Source organism: Ambystoma mexicanum, chromosome 9, assembly GCF_040938575.1.
Source record: "Ambystoma mexicanum isolate Mex_15411 chromosome 9, UKY_AmexF1_1, whole genome shotgun sequence".
Taxonomy (NCBI): domain Eukaryota; kingdom Metazoa; phylum Chordata; class Amphibia; order Caudata; family Ambystomatidae; genus Ambystoma; species Ambystoma mexicanum.
In genome coordinates, this window is record NC_090931.1 from 487,399,757 (window position 1) to 487,426,892 (window position 27,136).

At 47.3% G+C, this 27,136-nt stretch overlaps 1 protein-coding gene across 13 annotated transcripts in view; it reads right to left on the minus strand.

Annotated features, from left to right (window-relative positions):
• The window catches only part of PITPNM3 (PITPNM family member 3), a 6,156,742-nt gene that overhangs the window by 1,367,934 nt on the left and 4,761,672 nt on the right, over positions 1 to 27,136 (minus strand). For all 13 annotated transcript variants that reach the window (XM_069615040.1, XM_069615036.1, XM_069615037.1 and 10 more), the window contains one exon: positions 10,755 to 10,871. In XM_069615040.1, the coding sequence (XP_069471141.1) occupies positions 10,755 to 10,871 (117 nt within the window). The remainder of the gene's footprint in view (positions 1 to 10,754; positions 10,872 to 27,136) is intronic.

Here is a 27,136-nt window from a genome sequence, read left to right on the forward strand (position 1 = left end):
GTATGAAAATAAGTGGTGTTTTACTGTGATTTTCTAATAGGGAAAAAAGGTGTGTATATATCATAATAGTAACTGTGTTTAGAATATTTTACCATAAGAGTGCTGGAGTGTTTCAACTGTGTGTGTTTAAATAAATAATTATATACTTTGATACCAAAGCTCTGGTCAGTGTTTGCTTGTATTATTGTATCTGAGTGCCTATTGAGTATACTTTGCATACTGCCTAACTCTTCTTGAGGGAAGTCTGACTGCTCAGCCACAGCTACCAGGTAAATCTGGGTGGTACAGACTGCTACCAAGTGGGTTTACTGCCAACACCTGTAGTCTTAAATCTTTTGCAGTGGTCCCTAAGGGAACTGCACAGGTTTCTGTCTAACACTGGTGTACAGCGGTGGGATTTGTATTGAGTATACACTTTAGAGTGCTTGAAGATACCTTAGTACAACTAACCACAAAGCTTAGCACTGAAAAAGTAGTCTTTCTAACATGTCAACTATGGAAACTTATAGTCAAGAGTCCCTTGCTACAAAAACTGCTGATTGTTTAAGAGTATTATGTAAGCATAAGAACCGCCTGACTAAAGGCAAGAACATGGAGATAATAGAAAGGTTGTTAGCTAACCAAAGTCTGGATGATGGGTCTGAGGAACCTACCATGCCAGAAAATGTAGATAACAGTATAGAAATTGATATTGATCCAAATGTTGATAATCCTGAAGAAGAGTCAGAAGAGGAGGGTGAGGCTGCTGTGACTGTCCCCCCTAGGCCTCTGTCTGCTCTACCTGCTGTACCTACTGGGCCTTTACCAAGTCCCACACTAACTCCTCAATATCTCGAATTAGAGAAAATGAAACTTGAACTAGAATTCAAGAAACTGAATACTTTGGCTGAACAGAGACATCAGGAAATGAATCAAGAACTAAGGCAAAGGGAAATGGAGCTCAAGCATGAGTTAGAAATGAAGAAATTATCTGTCGAAAATGCTTCTCTCTCTGGCTCCTCTATAAGTTCCAGTCCTAAAAGACCCCGGATGTCTAAAGAATTGGGTGGTATGTATGAGCCTAAGTTGGATGTGTTGGATTGGTTGTCTCTGTTTGAATATAATCATGGGCTCCAGAACATCACAGGAAATGACTTACTCACCTGGTTGTTCTCTGGGCTTCCCCCTGTTGCAACTGATGTGGTAATGGAGTTGGGGGAGGAGGATAGGAAAGAGTATGAATGTGTAAAACTAGCTCTAATAGCTAGGTTTGGGAAGACCCCTTCCCAGTATCTGAAGAGGTTTAGAACCCTCAAAAAGCATGATGGTACCCTTTGGGATACCTGGGTGAGTGAAGGGTTACAAAGTGAACACATGAAGGTATGAAGAATCTTTTTATGTTGGAGTCAATTTATGATGCCTCCTCTCCTGAGCTCAGACAGCACTTGGCTGATTCAAAGGAATTAGATTCCCGAAAGATAGCTAAGGCTGCTGACTTGTGGGTTGCCAACAGGGCCACTCACAAGGATTCTGGAGTAGCTCAGAAAAAGGATGAGGGGAAACAGCCTAAAAAGGACTCCAAAGAGAATTCTAATACTGCAAATTCCAAAGAGGGCTCCAAACAAAACCAGAAGGGTAAGCCACCAGGGAAACCACAGCAGAGTAGTATCTCCTCTGGTGCCAAACCAGAGGGAGATCAGAACAAGCCTCCATTCCAGAAGGCATTTGGTAAATGCTTTGTTTGTGGCTCTACTGACCATGTGAAAGGAGATCCCAGATGCAAGGGTAAACCTTCAGGGATCCAACTTGCCTCCTTAGCCTTCGCTCCAGAAGAGGAAGTCCCAATGGCAAGTGGAAACTTTCTACTGCTGGCTGATGAACCCATTGGAGTCTCAGCCAGTGTTTCTTTAGTCTCTCTGGGGTTTTGGGAACAACAGAATTTAGATGTGTATAATTCTATCCCAGATAATACTAAAGAGTATTATAAAGACAGTGTCCAGGTGAATGGTCAGGAGACTCCTGCCATTAGAGACACTGGGGCCAGCATAACTGTGGTGGATGAATCATTTTTCAAGGCAGAGGATGTTGCTAAGGCACCCACATGCCTCACCAAGTTAGCTGGAGGGCCTGTGCAGATGTGTCCCCAGTTACCAGTTCTCATCCAGTGTAATGACATGGCTGTAAAAATACCTGTCAGTGTACAATGTGAAGTGCCAGGTAGGGTTCTGTTGGGTAATGACCTAACAGCTCTTGGAGTTGTGTCACATAGCCCCAGACCACCTAGTAAAAGGTTACAGGAGCTCACGAAACTTGCAAGAGAGAAAACCATGCGAGGGTTATCTCAGGAGATGATGACAGAGATCACTCCTGTACCACTGGAGCAACTCACTGCAGTAACTACCAGATCAGGAGCAAAGGGGCAACCCAAGACTCCTAGGAAGAAGTCAGCAGCAAGCACTCCAGTGCTTCCAACAGTTACACCTGTAACTCCCCCTCCAGCTGAGGCTGAGAAGGAGGTACAACCCTGTATGGTTGAACTAGACTCTGAAGAAGAGCTAGTGGGAGGCCAAGAACTTATTGGAGATCTAGACCCTGAGGACCATCCTGAGCTGCAGTCTTTACTGGCAGAAGGTGGACTCAGCAGGGCAGATTTCCGTAAGGGACAAAGAGAATGTCCAACTCTGGATGGCCTCCGCCAACAGGCAGCTGCTCAGGCTGATGGGCAAGAGCCTGGGAAGTATAGGTTGCACTGGGAAGATGGCCTCTTCTACAGTAAACCAACTGAGTCTGAGCCTGGAGACTACAAACGCCTTGTAGTACCTCAAGAAAACAGACAACAGTTCTTGCACTTAGTCCACGAGATTCCTTTGGCTGCTCACTTGAGTTTCAAGAAGACCAAGGAAAGGCTCTCACTCTACTTCTACTGGCCAAAAATGGGGGCCAAAGTAGATAAGTTCTGCAAGAGCTGCCATACCTGCCAAACTTCTAGTAAGGTTGGCGCCAAGAATGTGGCACCATTAGTGCCTCTCCCACTTGTGGGAGTCCCATTTGAGAGGGTAGGGATTGACATTGTTGGTCCCCTTGATCCCCCTACTTCCTCAGGCAACAGGTTTGTCCTTGTTGTAGTAGACCATGCTACTAGATACCCTGAGGCAATACCTATGAGAACTTTTACAGCTCCGGCTGTGGCTAAGGCCCTCCTTGGCATTTTTTACCAGGGTTGGGTTTCCTAAGGAAGTGATATCCGATAGGGGGTCAAACTTTATGTCCCACTACATGAAAGCCATGTGGAAAACCTGTGGAGTTACTTACAAGTTCTCAACCGCCTACCACCCCCAAACCAATGGGCTGGTGGAAAGATTTAACAGAACCATGAAGAGCATGATAGGTGCTTTAGAGGAACCTCTGAAAAGAAAGTGGGACCTTCTACTGCCATGCCTTCTCTTTGCTTATAGAGAAGTCCCTCAGGAGGGAGTAGGTTATTCTCCCTTTGAACTTCTCTATGGCCATCCGGTCAGAGGTCCATTGGCCCTGATTAAGGAGGGGTTGGAAGGCGCTCCTCCCCTCAAGCCATTCAGAGTGACTGACTATGTGATAGGTCTCCGAAGGAGAATGTCACACATGATGGCAGAAGCGAGTGATAACCTGAATGCTGGACAAGCTTTGGTCAAGCATTGGCATGATCAAAAGGCTAACATGGTTGAGTTCACTCAAGACCAGCTAGTTCTCGTTATGCTCCCAACAAGGCAGAGGGCCTTGCAAGACAAATGGATGGGACCCTTCAAAGTTGTGGGAAAACTTGGAGAGGTCAACTATCTGGTGGATCTGGGCAGACCCAGGGAAGCTCCTAGAGTCTTCCACACCAACCGACTGAAAGCGTACATCTCCAGACTTGAAGTAGGAGCCTTGCTTCTAGCTTCAGCAGCAGAGGAAGAAGAGAGTGAGTCTCTGCCTGATCTCCCCAGGGGTGTACCTTTAGATGAAAAAATTGAAGGAGTCAATCTCTCTTCAGATCTGACACCTGAGCAACAAGAGGAGTGCAAATCTATGTTAAATCAGTTTGCCTCCCTGTTCTCACTCTCACCAGGCTTGACCCCTTGGGGACAGCACGAGATACTCACTGGTGACTGTCTGCCAGTCAAAAGCAGAGGATACCGAATGTCAGAAAATGTGAGAACCCATATCAAGGGGGAGGTCAAGAAGATGCTTGATCTCAGGTTAATATAACCCTCTACTAGTCCATGGTCTAGCCCAGTTGTGTTAGTACCAAAGGCAGGATCCAAAGACTTGAGGTTCTGTGTGGACTATAGAGCTCTTAATGCAGTCACCAAGACTGATGCCCACCCTTTACCAAGGACAGATGAGTTGGTGGATAAACTTGGTGCAGCCAAGTACCTCAGCACATTTGACCTTATGTCAGGCTATTGGCAAATAGCCTTGACAGACCATGCCAAGGAGAAAACTGCATTTTCCACCCCAGTTGGCTTGTACCAGTTTAAGGTCATGCCTTTTGGATTAAAAAATGCACCTGCTAGATTCCAAAGGATGGTAAACCAAGTTCTGGCTGGGATGGAAGACTTCTGCATGGCATACTTGGATGACATTGCAGTCTTCAGCCATTCCTGGGAAGATCATGTGAACCGCATAGGACATGTTTTGCAGGCTCTTGGACAGGCCAATTTGACTATCAAGGCAAGTAAATGCCAGATCGGTCAAAGTAAGGTGGTCTACCTTGGGCATGAGGTAGGAGGTGGAGAAATATGGCCTTTGCTCAGCAAGATTGAAGCTGTGCAAAATTGGACAATACCTACTACTCAAACCCAAGTGAGAGCCTTCCTAGGCCTCACTGGGTATTACAGGAATTTCATTAAGAACTATGGGACCATAGCTTCTCCACTGAATGTAATCTCCTCTCCAAAATTCCCTAAAAAGGACAAATGGAATGAGGAGTGCAATCAGGCCTTTGAAAAACTGAAGATAGTTCTTTGCCAAGCTCCAGTATTGAGAGCTCCTGACTACCACCAAACTTTCATTGTACAAACTGATGCTTCCAATGTAGGTATAGGTGCAGTTCTAAGCCAACTGGATGAGAAGGGTAGGGAGCACCCCATTTGCTTCATCAGCCGTAAACTGAAGGATCCTGAGACAAGGTGGGCAACAATCGAAAGAGAATGCTTTGCTATTGTGTGGGCACTGAAGAAGTTTAGGCAATACTTGTATGGTTCTACTTTTGTCATTCAGACTGACCACCAACCCTTGAGATGGTTAATGCAAATGAAGGGAGAAAATCCACAACTATTGAGATGGTCAATCTGCCTGCAAGGGTTTGATTTCACCATTGAGCACAGGTCAGGGTGTCACCATCAAAATGCTGATGGACTCTCTAGGATGTATGTCATCGACTAGAGGTATGAGGTTCATCCAGGAGTGGATTAAATCCTCCTGTCCCTTAGTCTGGGGGGGCGAGTGTTAGGGAGAATTCTCTGTTTAGGCTGAATTTCCTAACCTAGTGAGTCCCCCAGGAGCTTTGATGGATTTTTGGGGTTTATTTTTTTCTCCTGCCAAGAGTGAGACTCTTTTACCCTCACTCTTGGACATGATTTGAGTGTGTTTCTTTGGATCTAGAAGTGTTTAATGGGCTATGGGGTCTTTTACTCCATAGGGTTTCATGTGTTTTTGTGATATGTGTTACACAGTACCCTCAGTGCAGTAACACAGGGGTGTCATAGTGACCCCCCAGTATAGACTCCATACCCTGGGACTGACTACTGTCTCCCAGGGCATGTAAAGTCACCATTGACTTTACTAGTCTTAAATTCTGAGCAGAACCAGTACAAACCATCATATTGTGGATGTACTGGCTGGGGCAATTCGATTGCCCCAGCGTCTGTTAGTCGAGGGGGCACGTCTCCGTCCCCCCTGATCGAGTTTTGGCTGGTGGCAGTGGATACTACTTTTATGTTCAACCGCGAATATTTTCCTATGGGATTTCCCATTGTTTTAGGCTACTATATTTATTTAATTATTTACGGTAGCCACGAACATACCGCCGGTTTATTTAATTAATATTAATTCTCTGGTTGGTATTTTTTGCCAAAACTTGATTCTAAAATGGCGTTTGTGTTCTCTTCTGTGACTCCAACCCAAGTCGAGCCCTTTGTTCCACTGTTTGGCGGGCTTCTCCATAGAAGCCCTCCAAAGTGGTGCCACTATGTCTGGGGTACTTAGGAGGGGTGGAGGGGAATTTAGGCACCCTGGACTCAGTTGCCTAGGCAACTCAAGTCGCACTCCGTCCTGATTGGCCCAAGTGGTGAGCCGGCCAGCTCACCACTTAGCATGTTTGAGTGACAGCTAGGCTGAGTGAATGGGGGTTTGCTGCATAAAAGCAGGGCTTTGGGGACTGGAACTTCAGAAGTCGCCACAGGACCTAAGAATCCGACGAGGGAAAAGCTGAGCTGACCCGCCGGAGAGTCTTCTTCCTTTAACTGGTGGCGATAACCAGTTTCACTGTCTTTTCGCTTTCCCGACGTATCTCGTGGCCGCCTTGCCCGTGCCAAGCACCCCCGCAACCGGGATACCATGTTTTACCATGACCGTGAAACAAAGGTACCACCTTTAACCGGAAAACTCTGCGGCTGGTTTCTGCCCTGGTAGTGCAACAACCTTCATCTTTCCTCCAAGTCGAGATCTTCTCTTGCACTGGACGACGACGCAACTTGCACCCACTACAAGGAACAACTGCCACCGCTTGAGGATCCTTCCCAATTAAGGTACTGTGTCCAGCCTGGCTTCCCTTGCTACCGACTGTACGGGGTAGATTTAGCCCCCGGCTTTTGATTTGAACCTGGGTTAGCCTGGGACACCTTGGTTAAACTTTTCTAAGCCTCTCTAAACGCTTTTCTGAACCCTCTGCAAGACTTTCTAAGCCTAGTGTAACTGTGTGATCTTGGGCGCATTTGTGCTCTGCTCTCTCTAAGAGTGGGCCCAGCCTTTGGACTTAGGCTCACCAGTGACTTTTTGCTCTCTGCCTTGCTAACAGTGTTCTGGAATCGTAGAGTGGTGTACCTCTTCATATTCTGTCTTTTTCCCTCCCTTTTTCACAAACTTATTAGAGTGCAATCTAGTTAAGCGCTCACCCTCTGTATGAAAATAAGTGGTGTTTTACTGTGATTTTCTAATAGGGAAAAAGGGGTGTATATATCATAATAGTAACTGTGTTTAGAATATTTTACCATAAGAGTGCTGGAGTGTTTCAACTGTGTGTGTTTAAATAAATAATTATATACTTTGATACCAAAGCTCTGGTCAGTGTTTGCTTGTATTATTGTATCTGAGTGCCTATTGAGTATACTTTGCATACTGCCTAACTCTTCTTGAGGGAAGTCTGACTGCTCAGCCACAGCTACCAGGTAAATCTGGGTGGTACAGACTGCTACCAAGTGGGTTTACTGCCAACACCTGTAGTCTTAAATCTTTTGCAGTGGTCCCTAAGGGAACTGCACAGGTTTCTGCCTAACAGCCGATGAGGAGAATCTCAGTCTTACTGGCATTAAGGCAGAGATCATTGGCGGCACACCACTCCTGGATGGTGGACAGTCAGAGATGAGAGAGGGCGAAGAGGTGGCTGAGGGTAGCCTGAAGATGAGCTGGGTGTCATCCGCATAGCACTGGAAGTTGGGTCAGAGTGCAGCAATGCGGTGGGCAAGAAGAGCCAGGTATTGGTTGAAGAGCCAGGGAGAGAGGTCAGACCCCTGGGGAACACCACAGGTAGAGATATAGATAGAAGAGAGGAAGGACCCAAGTTGAACCTGGGAGGGTCGTTCAGAGAGGAAAGAAGTCAGCCACACCAGGGCCTGACCGGTGATACCCAGGTTATCACGGAGACGGTTGAGCAGGATGGCATGGTTGACCGTTTCAAAGGCAGAAGAGAGATCAAGCAAGATGAGGACACAGGGCGTGTTGGAATCAAGATTGGAGAGCAGGTCTTCATGGATGTTCAGGAGAGCAGTTTCCGTGCTTCTGGCAGCTCTGAAGCCAGACTGATGATCATGGAGACAACCAACAGATTCAGTGTGAGGATTGAGCTGGGAGATGGCCAGCTTTTCCTAGAGTTTGCCCAGGAAAGGAGTGATGGAGATTGGGCGATAGAAGAGGGTTTCTTGAGAAGAGGGTGCACCAGGGAGTGCTTCAGGGAGGAAGGGAAGACTCCAGTGGCAAAGGAGTGGTTGCAGAAGTCGGCCAGAGCAGGAGCCAGGGAGTAAATGTGGTCCTTAATGGTTTTGAAGGAACAGGGATGAACCTGTTTTGACAAGACTTTCATAGATCGGACTTGTCTAGAAACCGGATATGGTGAGAACAGGGGAAAGGCAGAGAAGGTGGGAGGGGAGGTGGCCGAAGAAGGGCTGGAGGAAGAGCAGGGAGTAAGGGGAGAGGAGGAGTAAGGGGAGAGGAGGAGAGCGAGGACAGGATGTTCTGAGTTTTAGAGATGAAATGAGAAGCCAGTGCCATGCAGAGGGCCTGGGAGGGGACAGGAGAGGTAGAGACTGCAGCAGGATTTGCCAGTTCCTTGCAGATTTTAAAGTGTTCAGCCGAGTTGTTAGATCCCGCAGACAAAAAGGCTTGGATGTGAGCTCGCTTCTTGGTGCGGGCAGAGAGACGGTATTGCCTTTGAAGCAGGCGGCAGGCCAGTTTGTCAGAGGCTGTACATGAAGTACGCCATTTCCTCTCAGCCACCCTGCACTTGCGCTTAAGGATGAAGAGGTCTTAATCGAACCAGGAGTTGCACTTGGCTTTGGGCTTGAGGCAAATCCTCATGACAGGGGCAAGAACGCCCAGAGTTTCAGAGATAGCGGAGTGGAAAGGGCTGTGTCAGGGTGTGAGTCAGCCAAAGGGGGTGGGCGGAAGAGAAAGCAGTGGCAAAAGCCTCAACTGACACGCGCTTCATGGGTCGGGTGACAGAGAAGGTGGGTGGCAGTGCTGGAGATGGCTTGGCCTGAGGGGTAGAGAGGGTGAGCTGGGAGGACAGGAGAAAGTGATCACTCCAGGAGATAGGAGTGGTGAGAGGTATAGAGAGGGGAAGGCCTGAGGAGATCAGAACATCCAGAGTGTGCCCTGTAGAGTGAGTCAGGCCAGAGGGAAGAATAGAGAGTGAGGGAGCGTCATGGAAGAGTCCAGAGGAAGGACATGAGGCATCAAGGTGGATGTTGAAGTCTCCAAGAAAGAGTAGTTGAGTGGTCGAGACCAGGAGGGAAGAGGAGAGGACCGCCCAATCTGAGAGGAAGGAGGAGATCTGACCAGGTGGCCGATAGATAGTAGCCACAGTAAGGGAATGGCTAGGAGAGAGACAGAGCCTGCAGACAAGACATTCGAAAGAGGAGTAGGCCTGCTTAGGAATGACAGAGGCAGGAATCCACTGCAGGAAGATCAGATGCATAAAGTGGTTATATTTAAATTGATTCAGTTATTCCTATGTTCTTAATAAATAGACCTCGTGTGCAATCCATTGTGTTTATTGTTCCAAACGGCAGGTGAGGGATTCTTTAGGGAATATATTTTGTGAAATTGGGGGTGTCAAGTTCATAAAAAGAACTTAATAAATTAAAATTGTGCGTGCCTGATTTGGGCTGGGTGAGAAATGCCTCAAATGAAATGTCTGATTAAAACATCCTACAAAACATGGCATATTGGTTTTCCCCTTTTTTTAAAAAAAAACTTTATTTTTGGCTTGCATATCAAATCACACACGCTTCAACTTCCCTCTGACATCTGAACGCATATCTTTTACAATAAAAGTTTTCCCCCCTTCCCTCTCCCAGAGCTCTTCGACACATAAATATTCATATATTTACAACATTTTGCTCATACTGTGATTACAGGTCGATGAGTTTTATTGGGAGTTCATTCACTATCAGAGTTCTCCATGTCCCATGGGGTTGTGCTCAGATATGTTGTAAACAGGGACCAGATATCTTTCGGTCTACAAGGAGGGGATACCATTCCTTTATAGGTTTCCTCACATTTGTTTCTATATGTTAAGGTTCTGAGGAACTGTTCTACGCGTGGGGCATGGTTACTCTTCCAATTTTGGAGGATACATTTCTTGGCTGCTGCACAGGCTACATTGAACAGTCTCCTGGTTTTTTCTGGGGTTTTGCTTATATCGCCGAAGAGGTATTTTTGAGGTTTGAGCTGCGCTGGGATTTGTGTTATCTCTTCTAAGATGTTCGCAACTTCACGCCAGAATTCGGCTATCAAGGGGCAGGCCCAGTACATGTGGAATGCATCCGCAGAGGGGTTGTTACATTTCGGGCAATTTCCGGATACAGATTTATGGAATTTCGCCATTCTGATTGGGGTATATGGCAAATAGCGGCGTGGTTACCTCCAAAGTCGGAATGAGGGCCATAGAGTTCAAATAGCATGACACACGTGTAGGTCAAATTAATTTTATGAACTCAGGAATGTGACCATATGATACTGTCTAATGGGAGGAGAGAAGAATTTTTGCATTATGAGGTTATGTGACTAAATACTTCAGGTTGGTTTGATTAAGCAAGAGAGTATTCGTTTTTGTCCTCATAAATGTATCATTTGGTATCTATGATTATACACCTCACGACTTTTATGAGGGGATAAGAATACTCAGTCTAGTTTTTACCCACACATTTTCTTTTTTCAACCAATGAAATTTGGTCCTGCACCCCAATTATACTGCCTGTACCATTACTATTGCACCACATTTTTTATTGCGCTGTAAGAAAATAAAAGCTGCCTACCTTTTCACCTGTTAAGGCCACCATATCAAGAGGGCCATACATAAAGCGACCCACTAAGACCTGAGGTCCGTCTTCAGCTGCAATGACATCATTGGCCCTGTGATTAGCCGTTACATTCTGAAAGAGAAATAAAATCAACTTATTATACAAAGTCTCACAACTCCTGTGGGCAGCACCTGGACTCATCCTGTTATTTCATCCATATTCCAAACATTGAAATAGTGGAATTATTAGTGTGAGAGGGTCAAGGATTTGACCCTGTCAGAGGGGGATAGGACCCCCTCTCAACCTGGAGAAGGGGGCCTACCAGGGTGTCATCAGAGCCTGTTCTGCCTCAGAGGTGGAATAAGGGCCCCAGGCTATGCTGTAAGGAAGGCATGGTATCAAACAGTGAAGACAGACACAAGTGACCATAATTCAAAGGTGTTTATTGAACTTCAATGGGTTGATTGAACACCTATCTAATCCTAAATCTAATAATGGGAGCAAGCTACAACCATAAAATAATAATAATAATAATAACGCAGTCCTAGTTGAGTCTCTGTCAAAATAAAAGGGGCCTATACTAATAAACTTGATGTCGATCCGTACTTCTGAATACAAATGATGTGAGAAAACGATTAATGCAAAAGAAAGAGTGTTAAAAAAACAATATGTCAGGATAGTTGAGCAGTTGGCTTCCCTTCCTGACGTTTTCAGCACGGGACAAGGTGGCACACTTGAGCCTCGCACACACTCTGGCTTCTCTGCCACGAGGATGCAGTTCAAAAACATAGGAATCTGGGCCTTCTGCGCCAACATCTCTTTCCTAATAAAAAGTCTCTTATTGCAGAGTGCCTGGTGTAACAAACAAGTACCAAAGTTCCTTTCTCAACAGGATTTTCACATTCACAAGTTCTTAGGTTTACTGTTCACCACAGGTCTCTCTCAGTCGGGCTCTCACTCGATCAGGCTCGGATCACAGGTCTCCCTCCATCGGGTACGGACCTTATATTCTCACTTTCTTTGCTTTCTTTTTGATGACAAAATTCGAAAACGTTCGACTGTGCGATGGATTTTTCTTAAACCATTGCAGGATCACTTTGATTCACTTCATCTATAAGTTTCCCTTTATTGCTTTTGTTTCTGCCACTTCTTGGCTGGGTACGTCACACAGAGACCTTTGATTGAGCACATCTGTGGTGCCGGAACACTCTGTTCCTTTGTCTCGTACCTTCTCTGATTCATATTAAAGTTCAAACATCCATCGGCAATTGAGCTTTAATTGCGTCTTTCATCACATGCATTAATATTCTTTGCTCTTGTGCTGTTCATACAATGTTGCTGCTTGCAACCTTGACTTCAACACAGACTGGTCTGGCATCGGTCTCCCCAACTCACCAGCTGTGTTGATTTCTCTGGCGCTGGTTTGATGCTGGAGCCAAAGACGGTACCACAGCAGCTGCTGCTCCTCCCTGACTTGGCCAGTCATGCAGGAGGGCCCCAGGTATTTCCACACACAATGCATCATTTTTCAGTCTGGTTTCCTGGCCTTATGCCTTTTAATCTGAGGATTTCTGGAAAGTACCGATTTCTCGCCAGATAGGGCATGGGTATGTCCCTCCTTGCTCTCCTTCTCGGTTTGCCGCCTTTCTCCCCTCATTCAGCTGCCATCTGGAAAACGCTGTTCCTTCATGTGCTTTGCCTCGCTGAGAGTGTGCTTTCATGCTCCGCCTTTTATTCATGTGGGTAAGCTTAATGGAGTCAGGTGTGAGTTGTTAACAGTAATTGCCTAACTTTGTCTGACCATAGTAGTGGGACGTGTCATGTACAATGCTAGGATATGAGTCTGTTTTTTCCCAGAGCGGGTTGTCTGTGTGAGAGTGTTCATGTAGGGAATGGGGGGTACAGTTCCAAGGTATCCTACCTGGTAGGATGGAGAAAAGGTGGTATAGGAGGGGGATACTGTGTCTCACCATCAGGTGTCCCACTCCCAGTCCCCGAAGAACCCTCACACAGGTGATTCTCCCACACTGGTCCACCCCAGGGTCTGGATCCAAAGGCGATGGACGTGCCCTGGCCACCTGAGGGAGAGATACCTAGGAACTAGCGGGTTAGACACCTTCTGGTTTCTCACAATGCCTTCCCATGATGTGCCTTGTTACAAGTAGATGGTACCACTATCAATCGCCTGTCCCATTCAGGACAGTTTTCTCTCTTTTCCTTCTTAGGACTATACAGATTCCAGGAACCCCTGTGGCCTACACTGAAATAAACAACCCATGATAAAATAATGCATTGACATATATGCAAAAACCAGAGGGAAACAACGTAGACAAAGTAGACGCTCCACCATGGCAGAATAAAATCTATAACCAAATTAGCAGCTTGTCAGGAAGCCATCAGAGACAGCGAACACATGTTGGAAAATGGGACTGGACTTAAAGGGATGTTTGAAGCATTTTACCTCTGTAACGTGGTCTCTGGGGAAAAGAAAGGTACATCCCTAGAGTGAGGTGAGCATGCAGCCAATGCAAATGGGTGGGTGAGTCCAGCTGAGTCCTTGTTGTCTTTGGAGCCCTGGCGTATCCCCGGTCTGTCTTCCATGTTATTGGTAGGAGGCAGAGTTAATTTAAAAAAACCATTTCGCCAGAGCGGTGCGAGCAGTGTCCACATGAGTCTTTGTTGTTCTTAGAGCCCTGGCGAAGACCCTCTCTGTCTTTTGTGGTATTGGTAGGAGGCAGAGTTAATTTCACAAAAACATTTCGCTGTAGCGGAGCGAGCGGAGTCCAGCTGAGTCCTTGTTGTCATTGGAGCCCTGGCGTAGCTCCGGGTTGTCTTCCGTGGCATTGGTATGAGGCAGAGTTAATTTCACAAAGCCAATTTGCCGGAGTGTAGTGAGTGGAGTACAGCTGAGTCCTTGTTATCCTTGGAGCCCTGGCGTAGCCCCGGTCTGTCTTCTGTGGTATTGGTAGGAGGCAGAGTTAATTTCACAAAACCATTTCGCTGGAGCGGAGTCCAGCTGAGTCTTTGTTGTCCTTGCGGTTCGCCTGGTGGAGTGCATTAGACTTGCCTGCATCGTCAACTTTGTCAACTTGTGTGCTTTTGTGCTTTGATCCTGCGGATTGACTTGCAGACATTCATAGCTGTGGTCTAGCAGTCCTGATTGAAATTACACATAAGTGGAGTTTCTTCATTCTGTTCCGTGGTTAACTGTCTCTGGATATTACCAGCTTTTTTGCTAGTGGAACAACATTGTAAACATTTACCCAAACATTTATCCAAAAGCTTAAGGGGGCTAATAATGTCAGGGGGGAGAGACGGACTCTGGTGGCTCCTTAATCCTTCGGGCGTGCCCCGCCCTTGGTTTATTATCTGCTTCTCGATCTGGCTCTGGGGAAAAGGCTGACTGTCCAACCAGGAAGCAGGAAGTAGGCATTCCAGAATTTGAAGTCTTTTTTTAAAAAAAACTTTATTTAATACTGGCATATCAAAAGAGAAAACAAGGAAGGATACAGCATACAAGGGAGCAGAATCACATGGAGGCACAAAATGACAAGAGTGCACATTAGCAATTATGACGTACACATAGTTATCTGCTCAGTTGGCAGTCTGACTGATGTCCCCTTCGACTGTGTCCACGGTATTCTACAGGTACTCTCTGAGGGGGCCCCATTTGTCTTTCGGCCTGGAGGTAGTTTGAATGCCACGAGTATAGATTTCTTCGCATTCTTGGACACTGATCAAGTCTCCCAGCCATCCCTGAAGAGTGGGAGGGTTCTTAGACTTCCACTTCTTTAGAATGTTCCGCTTGGCCACTACTCCAATCACTGCGAATAGTCTCCTAACTTTCACCGAGCCATTTCCAATGTCTCCCAGCAAGTACTTCAATGGCACGGCCAGAATATGAATGTTTATTATGTCGCTCATGGTCCCGGCTATTTGCTCACAAAATTGTCTGATGGGTGGGCAGTGCCAGTATATCCAATCCAACAACTTTATTCGGCCAAAAGGGCATCAAAGTACATCCTAAAAATACATTTCTTGTGCAAAATGACAACATAGCCATCAGAACAGGAAAAAAAAGAAAATGCCACCAAACAAAGCTTTTGACACATGGTCAACAACCACCTCCCCCATGACTCTTATGGCACCCATCGTGCCTTTGGGATAGGATTTGCCCCTGAGGGGTTGATTGCCAGTGGTGACACTCAAAGGAAACATGTGTCCAAAATCGAAAGTGGAGCTGACTGCAATCCCACTTTGTCTCGTCCGCCCATGACGGTTGCATTTTTCCATAACATCCCTAATCATATAAGCGTCCCTTAGAACCAATTTGACAGTGTCCGATTTGGCATGGCATGAAAAAAGCCTAGTGCATGTTAGGCAGAAACCTGTGCAGTTCCCTCTGGGACCACTGCAAAAGATTTAAGACTACAGGTGTTTGGCAGTAAGCCCACTTGGTAGCAGTCTGTACCACACAGATTCACTTGTTAGCTGTGGCTGAGCAGTCAGACTTCCCTCAAGAAGAGTTAGGCAGTATACAGAGTATTCACAATAGGTCAAGAGAACACAGTAGAACAAGTAAACACTGACCAGAGCTTGGTGTAAAAGAGATATAATTATTTATTTAAAACCACATCTAGAAAAACACACAGGCACTACTAGTAAGCAATTCCAAAACACGGTCACTAAAAGATATACACTCCCTTAGAAGAATATTAGACAAGTCTTAAGTAAAGCCCCACTTATTTTCAGACAGCGGTGAGCGCTTAACGCAGATGGCACTCTAATAATTCGTTTTAAAAGGGAGAGAAAAGCAGAGAATAAATTGAAACAGATCCCAACACTTTTTCACGAACACAACAAGAGAGGAAGGCAAAGTAAAACCGTGAAGTTAGAGTTCAGTAGGCTGGATCCACTTTAAGAGGATCAAACGAAATGTGTCCAGGGTCACACGGTTGCAGTGCACAAAAGTCTTGAAAAGGTTCAAAAAGAGTTGGACCAAAGAAAGGGACCAGTTAGAAGGTCAAGGTGGCCAGCCCAGTCCAGAAGGTTAAGGGGTTATTATTACCTTGTAGCAATCTTTAGAAAGGGAGGCCTGGCGGACATGGTACCTTAAAGTGGTGAGAATACTCCAGCGGGGGCAGTTGTTCCTGGCAGCGGATGCAAGTCGGTGCTTCGTCCGGGGGAAGAGAGGATCTCGTTGGGGAGGAAGACAGGAGTCTGTTGCACTGCCAGGGAAGAAACCAGCAGCGGAGTTTCTCAGGTAAAAGGAGCAGTCCTTTGGTTCGCGGTCCAGAAGTAAGTGGCTATCCGGTTGCCGGGGTGCTTGGCATGGGCAATTCGACCACAAGCCGGTCTGGGGTGCGAAGAGAAGAAGGTAAACTGGTTGTGCCCACAAGTCAGGGGAGGAAGCCTCTCCAGCCGCGAGATCTTCTCTGTCGTCGGGAAGTGGTGAGTCGGTTCCGCAGGGCTCCACCGGTGGTGTCGTCGTGGTAGGTCGGCTCAGCTTCTCCCTCGTCGGATTCTCAGGTCCTGTGGCGACTTCTGAAGTTCCAGTCCCCAAAGCCCTGCTTTTATGCAGCATACCCCCATTCACTCAGCCTAGCCGTCAATCAAACATGCCGGCCGGCTCACCACTTGGGCCAATCATACAAGAGTGCGACTTGAGTTACCAAGGTAACTCAGTCCAGGGTGCCTAAACCCCCTCCCATACCCCCTGTGGTACCCAGACAGAGTGGCACCACTTTTGGAGGCTTCTGTGGAGAAGCCTGCCCAAAAGTGGAACAAAGGGCTCGACTTGGGTTGGGGTCACAGAAGAGAACACAAACGCCATTTTAGAATCGAGTCCTGGCAAAAAATACCAACCGGCGAATTAATATTAAATAAATAAACCGGCGGTATGTTCGAGGCTATGAGAATTAGATAATTAAAGTTGGTAGCCTCGAACAATGGGAAAATCCCATAGGGATATATTCGCGGTCGAATATAAAAAGTAGTACCCACTGCCACCAGCCAAAATTCGATCAGGGGGGACGGAGACGTGCCCCCTCGACTAACAGACCCCGGGGCAATCGAATTGGCCTGACCAGTACGTCCACAATATGATGGTTTGTACTGGTTTCTGGTAATAATTTGGGACTAGTAAAGCCAATGGTGACTTTACATGCCCTGGGAGACAGTAGTCAGTCCCAGGGTATGGAGTCTATGGTGGGGTGTCACTATGACACCCCTGTGTCACTGCACGGAGGGTGCTGTGTAACACACATAGTAAAAACACATGAGACCCTATGGACTAAAGGACCCCATAGCCCATAAAACACATTAACAGTCAAAGGAACACCATAAGTCATGTCCAAGAGTGGGGGAAAAAGAGTCTCACTCTTGGCAGGAGAAAAAAACAAACTCCAGAAATTCAGCAAAGCTGCTGGGGGACTCACTAGGTTAGGAAATTCAGCCTAAAGAGAGAATTCTCCCTAACACTCGCCCCCCCCAGACAAAGGGACAGGAGGATTTAATCCACTCCTGGATGAATCTCATACCTCTAGTCGATGACATAAATCCTAGAGAGACCATCAGCATTTTGGTGATGACACCCTGACCTATGTTCTATGGTCAAATCAAAGGTTTTCCTTTGTAAGCTATATGACCTACAAACCCTTTGAGGAACATCAGTCTTTTTAAAGTTATAGGGGATCTGGTTGACCAGTCCCTCAGAAGTTGTTACAACTTCTGAACCTGTGTTAGGCTTTTTCAAGGGGTCCTTATAAAGGATTCCCTTAGATCTAGAGGGGCCTCCAGAGGTCCTCACCACCTCTCTGTTGGGAGAAGGTTGGGTTTTAGGCCTCTTGGTTGGAGGAGATGGAGATAAGCAAGGTACATGCTTCTCCTTCCTCGTAGATCTACCTTTACCTACTTTAGGAGTTTCGGCCTTAAGTCTAGGAATTGGGTTGGAGTCTTCTGTGGAAGGCCCAACAGTCTGAAGGTTTTTGGCCTTAGACTTTTCTTTTCTGGTTTTCCACCAGCACTGAGAATTACCAGTCCTCTTAGGCCTAGTTAGGGTTCCAGTAGGTCAATCCACCTCTTCCTCAGAAGCAGGGGGAGTCACAGACTCTATAACTGGGGGAACAATGATCGAGCTTGGTTGGGGCTCCCATTTCCCTAACATGTTAGCCTGAAATTTGCCTGGGTCAGAGGTCAATTTACCAACACCAGGGCTTGTAGTGGGGTTCTCAGTAGAGGTTCCCAGAGGTTTAGAGTGGATCCTTAAGGTGGCCTCTCTAGCCAATTTGGTTTGGTTCTGGGTCTCCATAATGGGAGGCCTGGGGGTACTGGATACTACTCCCAGAGTTCCTAGATCATTCCCCAACAGGACTCTCCCAGGCACCTCAGTCTGAACACTGACAGGAATCAACACTGTCATGTCATTACACTGAATGAGGGCTGGTAGAATTGGAACCATTTGGACAGGGCCTCCAGACATCTTAGTGGGACCTTTGGGTGCCTTAGCAACATCCTCAGGCCTGAAAAAGCTTTCATCCACTACTGTTCTGCTGGCCCCAGAGTCTCGCCTGGCAGGAGTATCCTGGCCATTGACAAGAACACTGTCCATATAATAAACTTTAGAGTTTTCTGGTACGGAGTTGTACACACTCCTATTCTGATCACTAACCAGACCCATGGACTCTACTGTTACACTTGCTTGAAGACCCAAAGGTTCTTCAGCAAAGACTTCAAAGTGAGCACTAGCCATTTGGACTTCCTCCTCAGGAGTGAAGGCTAGGGAGACTGTGCTGCTCCCTGTAGGTTTACCCTTACATCTGGGATCTCCTTTGATGTGGTCAGTTGCCCCACAGAGATAGCATGTTCCAAATGCTCTCTGGAAGGGTGGCTTGGCCTGACCTCCTTCTGCTTTGTGACCAGAAAGTACACTAGCCTGATTTGGTATCCCTTGTGGCTTACCCTTTTGGTTTTGTTTGGGGCCCTCTTTGGAATTGGAATTATTCGAATTCTCTTTGGAGTCCTTTTTTGGCTGTTTTCCCTCATCCTTTTTCTGAGTAGCCCCAGAATCCTTGTGAGTGGCCCTGTTGGCAACCCACAAGTCAGCAGCCTTAGCTAACCTCCTGGAATCTAATTCATTTGAATCAGCCAAGTGCTGTCTGAGCTCAGGAGAGCAGGCATCATAAATTGACTCCAACATTACAAGATTCTTCATTCCTTCATAAGTGTTAACTCTGTAACCCTTAATCCATCCCTCTAAGTTTTTCAAACTTTCACTCACCCAGGTAGCCCAAGGGGTACCATCATGCTTTTTGAGGGTCCTAAACCTCTTAAGGTACTGGGAAGGGGTCTTTCCAAATCTGGCTATCAAAGCTAGTTTCACACATTCATAATCCTTCTTATCCACCTCCCCCAACTCCATTACCACATCAGTTGCAACAGGGGGAAGCCTAGAGAACAACCAGGGAAGTAACTCATTCCCTGTGATGTCCTGGAGCCCATGATTATACTCAAATATTTTTAACCAATCCAACACATCCAACTTAGGTTCATACATACCCACTAATTCTTTAGGCATCCTGGGCCTTTTGGGACTGGAACTCCTAGAGGAACCAGAGGAGAGAGACGCATTTTCCACAGACAACCTTATCATTTCTAGTTCATGATTAAGCTCTATTTCTCTGAGTCTTAACTTAGCTTGCTTCTGCTCAGCCTGGGCATTCATTCTTCTGAACTCTAGCTCTTGGGTTCTTTGAGATTGAGCAATAAAACGTGTGTACTTTAATTCAAGCTTCATTTTTTCAAGTTCAAAATAAGCAGGGTTACATGTAGGACCTGGTATAGGCCCAGTAGGTACAGTAGGTAAGTCAGACAGAGGCTCAGAGTGGCTAACTTCATTAGGTTCACTTTCCTCTTCTGACTCATTATCAAGACTTTGATTCAGATCAATACCATCACTATTTTCTACATTTGCTGGGGGGGGGGGGGTAGATTCCTCTGTACCACCCAGACTTTGGTTTTCTAACAATCTTTCTATAAGTTCCATTTTCTTGCCCTTCTCTGAGAGATTCCTATGTCTACACAAAACGTTTAAGCAATCAGCAGTTTTGGCAGACAATGATTCTATGGTATAACTCTCCATAGCAGACATAGTTAGAAAATCAGCTTTTTAGTGCTAAGCTCTGTGGTTAGTTGTGCTAAAGTGTTCAACAAGCACTCTAAAGTGTATACTCAATACAAATCCCACCGCTGTATACCAGTGTTAGGCAGAAACCTGTGTAGTTCCCTCTGGGACCACTGCAAAAGATTTAAGACTACAGGTGTTTGGAAGTAAAACCACTTGGTAGCAGTCTGTACCACACAGATTCACTTGGTAGCTGTGGCTGAGCAGTCAGACTTCCCTCAAGAAGAGTTAGGCAGTATACATAGTATTCACAATAGGTCAAGAGAACACAGTAGAACAAGTAAACACTGGCCAGAGCTTGGTGTAAAAGAGATATAATTATTTATTTAAAACCACATCTAGAAAAACACAAAGGCACTAATAGTAAGGAATTCAAAAACACGGTCACTAAAAGATATACACTCCCTTAGAAGAATATTAGACAAGTCTTAAGTAAAGCCCCACTTATTTTCAGAGCAGTGAGCGCTTAACGCAGATGGCACTCTAATAATTTGTTTTAAAAGGGAGAGAAAAGCAGAGAATAAATTGAAACAGATCCCAACACTTTTTCACGAACACAACAAGAGAGGAAGGCAAAGTAAATCCGTGAAGTTAGAGTTCAGTAGGCTGGATCCACTTTAAGAGGATCAAACGAAATGTGTCCAAGGTCACACGGTTGCAGTGCACGAAAGTCTTGAAAAGGTTCAAAAAGAGTTGGACCAAAGAAAGGGACCAGTTAGAAGGTCAAGGCGGCCAGCCCAGCCCAGAAGGTTAAGGGATTATTATTACCTTGTAGCAATCTTTAGAAAGGGAGGCCTGGCGGACACGGTACCTTAAAGTGGTGAGGATACTCCAGCTGGGGCAGTTGTTCCTGGCAGCGGATGCAAGTTGGTGCTTCGTCCGGGGGAAGGGAGGATCTCGTCGGGGAGGAAGACAGGAGTCCGTTGCACTGCCAGGGAAGAAACCAGCCGCGGAGTTTCTCCGGTAAAAGGAGCGTTCCTTTGGTTCGCGGTCCAGTGGTAAGTGGCTATCCGGTTGCCGGGGTGCTTGGCACGGGCAATTCGACCACAAGCCGGTCTGGGGTGCGAAGAGAAGAAGGTAAACTGGTTGTGCCCACCAGTCAGGGGAAGAAGCCTCTCCAGCCGGGAGATCTGCTCTGTCGTCGGGAAGTGGTGAGTCGGTTCCGCAGGGCTCCAGCGGTGGTGTCATCATGGTAGGTCAGCTCAGCTTCTCCCTCGTCAGATTCTTAGGTCCTGTGGCGACTTCTGAAGTTCCATTCCCCAAAGCCCTGCTTTTATGCAGCACACCCCCATTCACTCAGCCTAGCTGTCAATCAAACATGCTAAGTGGTGAGCCGGCCGGCTCACCACTTGGGCCAATCACACAAGAGTGCGACTTGAGTTACCAAGGTAACTCAGTCCAGGGTGCCTAAACCCCCTCCCACACCCCCTGTGGTACCCAGACAGAGTGGCACCACTTTTGGAGGCTTCTGTGGAGAAGCCCGCCAAAAAGTGGAACAAAGGGCTCGACTTGGGTTGGAGTCACAAAAGAGAACACAAATGCAATTTTAGAATCGAGTCCTGACAAAAAATACCAACCGGCGAATTATTATTAAATAAATAAACCGGCGGTATGTTCGAGGCTATGAGAATTACATAATTAAAGTTGGTAGCCTCGAACAATGGGAAAATCCCATAGGGATATATTCGCGGTCAAATATAAAAAGTAGTATCCACTGCCACCAGACAAAACTCGATCAGGGGGGACGGAGACATGCCCCCTTGACTAACAGACCCCGGGGCAATCGAATTGCCCCGACCAGTACGTCCACAATATGATGGTTTGTACTGGTTTCTGTTAATAATTTGGACTAGTAAAGCCAATGGTGACTTTACATGCCCTGGGAGACAGTAGTCAGTCCCAGGGTATGGAGTCTATGGTGGGGTGTCACTATGACACCCCTGTCACTGCACGGAGGGTGCTGTGTAACACACATAGTAAAACACATGAGACCCTATGGAGTAAAGGACCCCATAGCCCATAAAACACATTAACAGTCAAAGGAACACCATAAGTCATGTCCAAGAGTGGGGGAAAAAAGAGTCTCACTCTTGGCAGGAGAAAAAAACAAACTCCAGAAATCCAGCAAAGCTGCTGGGGGACTCACTAGGTTAGGAAATTCAGCATAAAGAGAGAATTCTCTCTAACAGTGCATTCTAGCAGAGAGCCCCTGGACACAAACCCACAGTCCCCCACATTCCGCATCCAGTGAAGGCATTTATTGAAGAGGGCATCAGTTGGTTCTCTTGAAACAGGGGAAAGTTTAGGAACCCCATGAAGGAACACCGTATTGCTACCGCGTCCTTCACATAGATGATGCCTGGAAAAGGACCTCCTGTTGTTGGGGGTTAATACATTTGCCACCCACCCCACTGAATGCACCCTGCCCTCGACCATCACACCAGAGTTCCGCAGAGAGAGTAATACTGGATGTTGGACCACCACTTTGTGGCTCTTCATGGGTGGGGAAATCAAAACCGTGGGGACGGGGGGACAAGGAGAAGAAGGGTTTGGCCCTTTGGCACCGGCTAAGTTCAGCCCCTCCAACCCATCCTCTAACAAGCTCCCACCTACCACCCACCTACCACCCCTCTAGCCCCCAAAACCCCCTTAATGAGGGTCAATAGCAGATTTTTAATCACAGCCAATTCCGAACACAAGTCTTGACAAAAGCAAGTTGGCTGATACAGTGGAGGATAAAGCCTGCAGGCGATTATCTCCCTTTATGTGGGGTTTAGGAACCCAGAGGGGGCTAAGGTGTATAAAAGAGCTAGCCCTCGAGGGAGCATCCGGCATGGGCTCGCTCCAGGGGCTTAACGGGGGGCTAGCCAGTTTTTCATCGCCCGCTCCCTCACAGCCTGGCTCTCCTGTGTGAGCAGCCATGGTCATAGGAGGTTGGGGGAAGGGGCTACTGGAAGTACCGGTGACTGGTGTAGGACTGAGGAATCAGGGTTTGGAGCATAGGAGGGGAGGGTGTGGATGGACATCAAAGATGGCGCTGAAGAAGCTCATCCACCAGACACATTCCAATGCCCCTGGAAATCCATTCGCAGCCAATGGTCAAGGTATCCAGTAAAGCAGCAGTCGCCACACTGTCAAAGCCTCCCCCAGGGGTTAGCAGATCAGTCAACAAGTCAGCTTTGGGTAGGGATGCATCCAGGAGAAGACTGGCCAGTCCAAGGGTGAGAGGCGAGTTCTGATTAGTAGGGCGGAAAGCCCCAGGGGGCTGAGGTGGAGCCACCACCTGAGGGCTGTGGGTGCAGGATAGTACTAATCCAGATTCCCCCAGGGTCCCCTCAGGGTTACAAACTGTGTCGAAAGACGGTTGGGGTACTCCAACCCCTTTGATACCTCCATTCCCCTGCATGCCACCGCCCTGCATATCCTGCGTAACCGCAGCGGTTTTAAATGACGGGCCCCCCTTCCTTCTTTGGCCCATAATGGATTTCCGAAGCGCCTGCGGGACTAGAGGTTCTTGTGAGTTCAAGAGAACTGAGATGAGGGGGGAGAAAGGGGAAGAGAGGGCCCCTCCTTCTATAACATCAGCCATTTCCATTGACAGGAGAAAAATCCAAAAAGCTCAAAACACGAAAAATGAAGCTCATCTCATGGTGGTTATTCTGCGGCCACTAACCTCATACGCCTAATTGGGAATCCATCCCTGCGGGGCGTGAACACCCAGGTGGGAGCAAACACTTGTGCCCTTTCACCCCTGCGGGCTTCCACCCTGACGGGGTCCAGCAGCAGCAATATCCAAGAGGAGGCAGGGCTTAGGGGACAGACAACAAGGGCAGACTCCAGAACTCCCAAATCGTGGCAAAATCATGGCAAACACCCGTGCCCTTTCACCCTCGCCGGCTTCTACCCTGGCGGGGTCCAGCAACAGCAATATCCAGGAGGAGGTGGGGCTTAGAGGACAGACAGCAAGGGCAGACTCCAGAACTCCCAAATCATGGCAAAATCACGGCAAACACCCGCGTCTTTTCACCCCCATGGGCTTCCAGATAGTTTTAGTGTACTTGCAGTTGTTCGTCCAGTGTTGCTTATCGATGACGATATTCAGGTCTCTCTCCCATTTGGTCTGCATCTCATTCTTGGACGGGGAATGTATTTGTACCGCTTTGTACAGTGCAGCGATACTACTTACAAAGCCATCCTGTGTCAGGATATCCGTCAGGAATTTATGGACGGCGGCTCTTTCGGGAATGTTGGCCATTTCTTCCAGCAGGCTGCCCTCAGTCAGGTCCATAGTTGGTCCCAGGTCCGGATAATGCCACAGGGGGGAGTGGGGCCAGTACGGATCTTCACACCTCACCCTCTTAAGGATCTGTGTCCACGGCCATGTTGTGGATGTGAGTGGGTCAGCCAAAATCCTCTCCTCCTTTACCCTGGCGAACATCATGCTTTGTAGATTCAGGGGAGCCGCAGCAAACTTTTTGGCACGGATGTGCACAAATTGTTCCAAAGTGTTTGACCAGTATTTTGCAAAGTGTGCTTGCGCCGAGTAATAGTATAAAAGGAAGTCTGGAGCAGGTCTGGTGTCATAATTCTCACACAGTTTGGGCCAGCTGATTCTCACAGTTGCCCCTCCCCACACAAAATTCACTGCTAGTTTCTGTAATATATTGAAGAATTTCTTGCCCGGCCAGATGTGGATGCCACTGAACAGGTATAACAGTTTCGGAACCACTAGCATTTTTAATAAGGATATTCGGCCGTACATGGATAATGGTAATTTGATCCAGATGCCAAGTTTACATTTCAGTTGATCCAAGAACGGATCGTAATTTTAAAAATATATGGTGCGTTTATCAGTTGCTAAAATGATGCCTAGGTATCAGGCCGTGGTCGGGGACCAGCTGAATTGGGTAGTTGCATCCAACAGCCAGAATATTTTGTGAATTGACGATATCCTGCATCACGGGAGGAAGGTTGACGTCTGGGTCCCTGATGTAGAGCATAGTGTCATCTGCATACAATGAAATAAATTGAGGCGATCCCATAATGCGAATCCCCCTCCAGGCGTGTTTGTGTCTATCGTGAGTGCAAAAATCAGAGGGGATAGGGGGCAACTTTGCCTCGTGCCCCTTTGTAGATTGAAACTGGGTGATATGGTCCCGTTGGTCTGGACTCTTGCAGTGGGGTTGTGATATAGCAGTTTTATGGTTCGTAAAAACCCCGGGCCAAAACCCATCTTCATAAGTATGGCATACATGAATTCCCATGAGATAGAGTCAAATGCCTTTTCGGGCGTCTAATCTAATCGCCACAGTCCTGACCCCAGGGTCCAATTGGGAGGCGATGGCAAATAATCTTCGCAGGTTCAGGGCTGTGAAGAGAGATGGTATGAAACCGGATTGATCTGGGTGGACCATACTGTTCATATATGTGTTCAGCCTATTGGCTATGGCTTTGGAAAAAAATATTGCATCGACACTGATGAGGGACAGAGGTCTGTATGAAGATGGGTCGTACGAGGGTTTATGTGGTTTCAATAGGACCGCAATGATGGCCTCTCTCAGTGATGTCGGTAAGGAACCACTCCCCAAGGACTCCTCCCACACCTCCAGCAACCTCGGGGCCAGTTCCGTAATGAATGTCTTGTAGAGATCTGCAGGTATGCCGACACTTGATCTGTATTCTTGGAAAGATTAGTGTAGAAGCCCAGGAACACTTTGTTCACCTTACATGTCTGTGTGTGTTATACCCTTCACGTCTATGATGCTGGTGATGTGTCTATGTCCTTGTTCGGTCTTGACGAGGTTGGCTAACATCTAGCCTAACTTGTTACCTTCCCCATATTTTCTGGCTCTGATGGGTTGTGTCATGTACAAAACCTCCTTCTCTGCCAATGTGCCAAATATTGTCATGGCGCTCTGCAACGGGGCTAGTGAGATCGGTCCGCGTGCACTAGTATATGACTCTCCTGCTTCCTTGGTGCGGGTGTAAAGACTGGTGGGGGGGTCTGTACTTCTGCTCTCTATATGGTAGAGGAGAGGCACAGAGGACCCCAGCCAAGATTCTCTAATATGGTAGCAATGGGCGAGCAATCAAGGCCTAGCTTCTCAGGAGGTGATGCAGGCTGGTTCTTAAGTACAGTGTATCCCCAAGCCCCCACAAAGGAATGTCCACACACTGTATTACTGAAAACACAGTCTTTATATAATTAATATTCAAGGGTTATGTACACTTATCACAATAACGCACTTTGTGCTCAGGAAAATCAATAATGGTAAATATCTACAATTCTAAAGTGGTACCACTAATATTAGACCTCATTAAAATGCATTCACAATACTGTAAAAATGGCACACAGATCAATAAGAAGGAAACCAGCAATAGAGAGAGGAGAGATAAAAGATGGTTGAAACAATAGGCAGAATACTGGCCCTCGCTACTGGACACAGTTCTGTGTGGAGATCCCCCCACCTGGGCAACCTGTAAAATAAAGAGATATAACACAAGCCCAGTCCATATATTGTCCAATAGTCTTATTCTCTCCTACAATGTTTTTACCCCCCCAATGTACCTGGTGGAGTCGAGTTCTTCGGAGAGGCGTCGACAGATCCTTCTTGAATGACCCCCTTTAAAGCAGGAGTCACGGATCGTCGAGAGGCGTCGAGAAGCGTCGAAGAACTCGGTGTTCGGTGTCGGGGAATCGACGGCCCTTCTTGAATGCCTCCCCTTTCAAGCGGGAGACACGGGGCGTCGAACGTCCGACAACAAACAAGGTAGAACGGCGTCGATGAGGCGGCAGGCTTCGATCCGAGCGGTGCTCGTCGGCGTCGAGACGTCGGCGTCCTGCGAGGAAGAGGCGTGCGGGGCACCTCGGCGACACTAGTTCTGGACCGCAAAGATTGTGAATGACGGTGGCCCAGCAAGGGCGTCGAGTCGCTCGAGTCTTTGGGGTCGTGAGGTGGCGGGAAACCCACCGGCGGATTCTCCTCGGCGCGTTGGTCGTCCTCGACTTTCTCCGGCAGGACAAAAGCGGTCGACGGTGCGGACGAGGGAGTCCTTCGAGTCAAATGTTCTTAGGCAAGGAGCGGACGGCTCCGGTCGTCGGTGGCACGGCGTCAAGTGGTTCCCACGCTGGGCAACACAACTTCGACGGGCCTCCAGCGGTTACACAGACCTGCGAACCCTGGTCGACAGCAATGGACTTCGACAGCGTCGATGT